This window comes from Mus caroli, chromosome 12, assembly GCF_900094665.2.
Source record: "Mus caroli chromosome 12, CAROLI_EIJ_v1.1, whole genome shotgun sequence".
NCBI classification, from domain to species: Eukaryota; Metazoa; Chordata; class Mammalia; order Rodentia; family Muridae; genus Mus; species Mus caroli.
The window spans coordinates 64,034,523-64,040,217 of NC_034581.1; the positions used below are offsets into that span (position 1 = coordinate 64,034,523).

Sequence of the window (5,695 nt, forward strand, 5' to 3'; positions counted from 1 at the left end):
GCTTTAATCACTGAGCAGTATCAACCAGCCCCAAACTGACCTATTTTTAAAAAGCATGGCATACAGAGTTTACTCCTTACTATTAGCGACTAGGTTCTGACTATTGCTATTTGTTTTGTACTATAATTATTCTTTAATCATTTATTATTGGGGCTGGGAAGATGGCTTGGTAGATAAAAAGCACTTGCTTTGTAAGCAGTAAGTACCAGAGTTCGAATCTTCAGTCAAGTAAAAAGCCTGCTGTGGTTTCAAATACCTGTTGCTCCATTGGGTCACCCCTGTCCTGGGAGGTGGAGGCTGGAGAATAATTTCAGATAACCCTGAGTGACTGTGAGGCCAGTACTTGTTAAATAAAATGACACACTCTCTAGCCTATACTGACCTAGATTACAGCAACCCTCTCTACCTCAGTCTCAGTTCTGGGACAGGTGTGCGCCGTCAAGGCTAGCGGATGACTTCTTTTTTTTTTTTTTTAATTATAAAATAAAAACAGTATATTACCATATGCGGTTGTAGCAACTTCCTTGAACTTGTTTTCTCCCCATGTTTATTTTTGTCCTTATTTTTATTAAAAATTTCACCTTACTTTAACCTTAACACTATCCGTTTAATACAAAAAGGTTTCCTGGGCCAGCAAGATGGCTTATTAGGTAAAAGTGTCGGGCGCCAAGCTTGACTTGATACCTGGGACCCACATGAAGAAAGGGGAGAACTGACTTTGGCAAGTTGTCCTCTGACCTCTCTCTGTGCGTACGCACACTAAATGAAAAACAAACAAAAAAAAAAGTATTTGAAAATAAGAACAAAACCCAAAGAGTTTCCTTATAGTGCGTGGAGATCAGAAGTCAATTTAAGGGAGTTGGTTCTTCTCTTTTCTGGGGAACGAAGGCGGGTCTGCCCTCTCGGTGGCAGGCTTTACCCACACAGCCATCTCTCTTAAGAAATGCGGGTGGTTCAGACGAGACTTATAAAGAGAACGAGTTTAAACTTTCAAAGGCAGGGCTTAGGGGCAGACCCAACGCGAGTACAAAAAGTGCGGGCTACTTTGGCGGATTCTACGGAACACTGGCCTCCCACGTGTCTTCCAGGAAACTGAAGGAAGGCTGGGGAGAGCGGGAGGGGCTTCGCGCAGGGGGTCCGGGAGCGAGCCTGGGAAGCGTGGCTGGGGGCGCCGGTCCTAAGGGCCGACGGAGCCCGCCCTCGGTGGAACCGTGCCCCACCTTCGAGTGGCGGAGAAGGAAACCCGCGGAGACCCCGGGTAGAGCGACAGGTGGGCACACGGCCAGCCCCACGCCAGCAGGTTCCGCGAGGCGCGGGCGTTGAGCCCGGCGAGCCGCCGTAGCCCCGCCCCCCGGCGCGTGGCGCCCGTGACGTCGAGCGCGCGGGCCACTCTCCTTTCAGAGGTCGCGCTCTTCCGAACGGTCGGGCCGAGGCGCGCGTGCGCAGTCGGGAGGGGAAGTGAGGCGGTTTCCTCGGCGCCTTTTCCGGCAGCGGCGGCAGCAGAGCTAGGAGGAGGAGGTGGAGGCCGGAGGGAATCCGCGCTCGGGGCGGCGGCTGGAGGTAACCTCAAGGGCCGAGCCCAAAAAGCGGGCCGCGTCGGTCTCGGCGCCCCCTCGGAGGCCCGGCGGTAACTCCCTTCTCCCTCTCTGTGTCCCTGCAGGCGAGTTCCCGCGAGGATCCATGACCTGACCGGGCGCCGAGCCGCGCTCGTCGTCGGGGTGGTGACCAGGGTCGGTGCCGAGCCCGGTGCTCGCAGGCCGGCAGGAGGGCCGCAGTTGGAGCCGGCGCGTGCCGAGGCGGCGGAGGAGCTGTCGGCGGCGCTCGCTCGCTCGCTCGTTCGCGCGGCGCCTGCGGGGGGGAAGGGCAGTTCCGGGCCGGCCGCGCCTCGCCTCGCCTCGCCTAGCCTGAGCAGGGCGGCGGCTCTCCCGGCGCAGACGCAGGGCCCCGGCGGCGGGCGATGCCCGAGTGAGCGCAGGCCGGGCCCCTGCCCCCCTAGCCGGCAGCTTCGTGCAGGCCGCAGGGCGTCCTCGCAGCGGGGCGGCGACGTTTCGGGCTCGCGGCGGCGGCGGCGTTGTAGGCTTGAGGGGACCCGGGACACCTGAATGCCCCCGGCCCCGGCTCTTCCGACGCGATGGGGAAGGTGCTATCCAAGATCTTCGGGAACAAGGAAATGCGGATCCTCATGCTGGGCCTGGACGCAGCCGGCAAGACAACGATCCTGTACAAGTTGAAGCTGGGCCAGTCGGTGACCACCATCCCCACGGTGGGCTTCAACGTGGAGACGGTGACTTACAAAAACGTCAAGTTCAACGTGTGGGATGTGGGCGGCCAGGACAAGATCCGGCCGCTCTGGCGGCATTACTACACCGGGACCCAGGGTCTGATCTTCGTGGTAGACTGCGCCGATCGCGACCGCATAGACGAGGCCCGCCAGGAGCTGCACCGCATTATCAATGACCGGGAGATGAGGGATGCCATCATCCTCATCTTCGCCAACAAGCAGGACCTGCCCGATGCCATGAAACCCCATGAGATCCAGGAGAAACTGGGCCTGACCCGGATTCGGGACAGGAACTGGTATGTGCAGCCCTCCTGTGCCACCTCCGGGGACGGACTCTATGAGGGGCTCACATGGTTAACCTCTAACTACAAATCCTAATGAGCGTCCTCCACCCAGCCCCCGGAAGGAGAGAAATCCAAAACCCATTCATAGGATTATCGCCACCTCCATCACCTCTTTCAATTGCCACTCTCTTTTTTGAATCTGAACTCTGGAGTTACTGTTCTACAGTTTAGTGGGGTTGGGGGTTTTCTTTGTTTCCTTTTTTTTTTTTTTTCCTCTTGGCTTTGCGTTAGGATGCTCTGATCTGACATTTGACACGAATACAGTGCTAGATGCCTTGTGACTTCCAGCAAACGGGGTGGGGTAATAGCAACTCTTGGTAAAGTCCTTTATAATAATGGTTTGATTTTTTTATTTCGAGAGAATCTCCCCCCATGTATGCTTTTTTTCCTTTTTGCCCAGTTTCTTATCACTTGCTGTAGATGGCTTATTTTGCATTCATGCAGACTATGTTCCAAGTCTGTTTCATCTAGTAAACTGAAAATTATTGCTTAATCAAACTGCCGTTTGTCTTTTATATTTAAGGCCTTCCTCCCCTTCCTCGTTAGCGCTAACTTTAGCAGTTTCAAATGTGACCTTTTATAGCCAAGACCAGTATGGTGAACTAAGCCCACAGTGGCAAGATAATGAGTAATAGCAGTGTGATGTTCCAGTTGCACATGAGTGTGTCAGACAGGTAATGTCAGGAGCCCTGGCAGTGTCAGCCATTAACGTGCATGAGGAGGAGTACGGCTCGAGCTCCCTTTACCCTGCCGCATAGAACAAGCAGCGCAGCCTGTAAAGCCTACAGGTCTCTTCCACTGCAAAGTTAGCAACTTCGCTGTTTCCCTCTTCTTACCTTTAAAAAATACTCTTTCCAGAAAATGGAGCAATAATGGTGTATGCCTCACACAGATGAAATATTTGTAGATATTTTAAAGTGACTTTTGGGCAAAACTGGAATGTTACCTTGTTTCAAATGTCTTAAGACCAGTAGTTTTAAAATTACTAAACATTTGCTCACTAATAAAACATTTAAAAAGTAAAATTATATGCCCCTTTAACCTAGCTGGAAAGAAAATACACATTCCTGCTTTCACGTTACAGCAGCTGACTAGACCCAAGAAACATGACATTTTTTAAATAGATGAGTGATCTACATCTCCATTAAGACACTGGAAAAGATGTTTTATTTTAAAAAGGTATTTAGTTTTGCTTGATTGTAGGGTTTACTCATCCAGATATCCTGTTGATTCGGTAGTATATCTGTCTCCTGTAAGGAAGGAAATGTACTGAATGAATGGCTTAGATGTGGATGACAAAGGGGAAGAACCTACAGATGACAATGAATGTAAATTAAGGGTAAGCATTGTGCTGGTTGTATCCAGATCTTAAGATGATCTGGTTAGGACCTGTAACTAGATGGAGACCACTATAGTAACTTTTTGAACCAAATGTTAATGTCATTCCGAATTGTGAAGCAGCTTCTGGTTCCTCTGTAGCCTTAAGGATTAATTTAGCGATCCTCAAGGAATTAAACTTAGGGAATTTGGGAAATGTAGACTGCACAGGCAGTATACAGGAAAAGGTGGAATGCTTTTGGTTTTTTTGTTTTGTTTTTTTCTTTATGAGGGTGTCTGAAAATTAAAATCAAGCCGGATATCATGGTAAAGTTGGACAGTATTGGTCCTTCACGTTTTGGCCATATTGTATAATGGAGCTTTTACCAAAGATGTAGGAGAAGCAGAAGGCTATACAAAAATGAGCTGTAAGTAAAACATTTAACCTAAAGCAGATGAGAAAAGGTGCTATGTTGTAGGCTCATTGGTGCAGAGGGATTTTTGATTCAAGACGCAACTAAAGCCTGAAGTCCTCAGTGTCACATTAATAGATGTAGCTCTAGAAATGAGGCCGACGCACACTTAAGAACATTTTAGTTGCTTTGTAAAGTTCCCAAAGCTCCACCGTAAATGTAATTCTTAGTGTTTTAAATGATTACATTTTAAGGTTCATAAATATGGTTATACAAATATCAATGCTATAGTAACATCCTGAAACAAAATAAGCACAAAGGTATAAATGCCTAAACTGGAGGAAACTTGAAACCCTCATGTTGATTCTTAAATGTAGTGTTCTACTTGTGACAGACAGATTGGTAGACAGCCATTTTTTTTGTGTCTTAAAATAATTGGGGGCATAGTTAAAATTTTATACAAGTGATTGCTGTTACTGAATGTTGCAGGTGAGATGGGTTATTTTTAGCTTATTTGAGATGTCTGAAGAGGTGGGGGGGGGGAGACATTTGAAATTTGAAAACCCTAAACCTTTTGGAAAGAAATTGTAATTTTCACTTACATTTCTTTAAGACTTTAAGAGATTTATAATTGATGTAGTTAAGTCAAACCATAACCATTGGTGATTATGAAGCGAAAATTAGAGCCTGCAGAAAAAGTTATAATGGAAGGATTTAAAAAAAATCTAAAGATTTTGTTTTAATTGCATCAATTTCTGTATTTGTGTGAATTTATAAACATGCAGTAAGTTTTGAATGAGGTAAATCTTGTCTAATATAAGTAAATGAGTCTGTAGACTGTGATCCCCTCCCCCAGCTGAAAAAGTGCAGTACTTGGAAATTGTTCTTTATGGTTGTAGTGTTGCTGAAGCACTAACATGCAGAAAATAAAGGAATTACACAGTGCAGTTTCTTGGTTATGTTACTTGGAGTAGATAAGTGGGATGTATTGGTATCTTGGGCCATGTTATTCTCCAGGGATATATGGTAAAAAGTGAATTTCAGACTGGCTCTTACGATAAAAGATAAAAAAGATTTTCTTTCTCCCCTAAATAGTGACTGTTTAAGGTATTCCCTGTTTTAGTTTCACCGGGCTTTTGACAACTGAGGGTACAGTAGCAGTTGAAGATATTTAGGTCCCCCACCCTCCATCACATAGTGAATCCCTGACCCCTTTTTGCTTTGCTTTTTGAGATAGGGACTTGATAAGTTATTCCAGTGCACTTTGCACTTGTGCTCCTTGCTTCATCCTGCAAGCCTGTGCTACCATCTCCACCTCAGGCCTCAGGAATCTTTTTGTT

The 5,695-nt window shown here is 47.3% G+C and overlaps 1 protein-coding gene across 1 annotated transcript; it reads left to right on the forward strand.

Annotated features, from left to right (window-relative positions):
• The first annotated feature begins 1,411 nt into the window (after nucleotides 1–1,411).
• Arf6 (ADP ribosylation factor 6) lies at nucleotides 1,412–5,302 on the forward strand. Its single transcript, XM_021179347.2, has 2 exons — nucleotides 1,412–1,560; nucleotides 1,661–5,302. Exon 2 carries the CDS (start codon nucleotides 2,132–2,134, stop codon nucleotides 2,657–2,659), a length of 528 nt encoding a protein of 175 aa, XP_021035006.1. The 5' UTR covers nucleotides 1,412–1,560; nucleotides 1,661–2,131; the 3' UTR covers nucleotides 2,660–5,302.
• The last annotated feature ends 393 nt before the right edge of the window (nucleotides 5,303–5,695 follow it).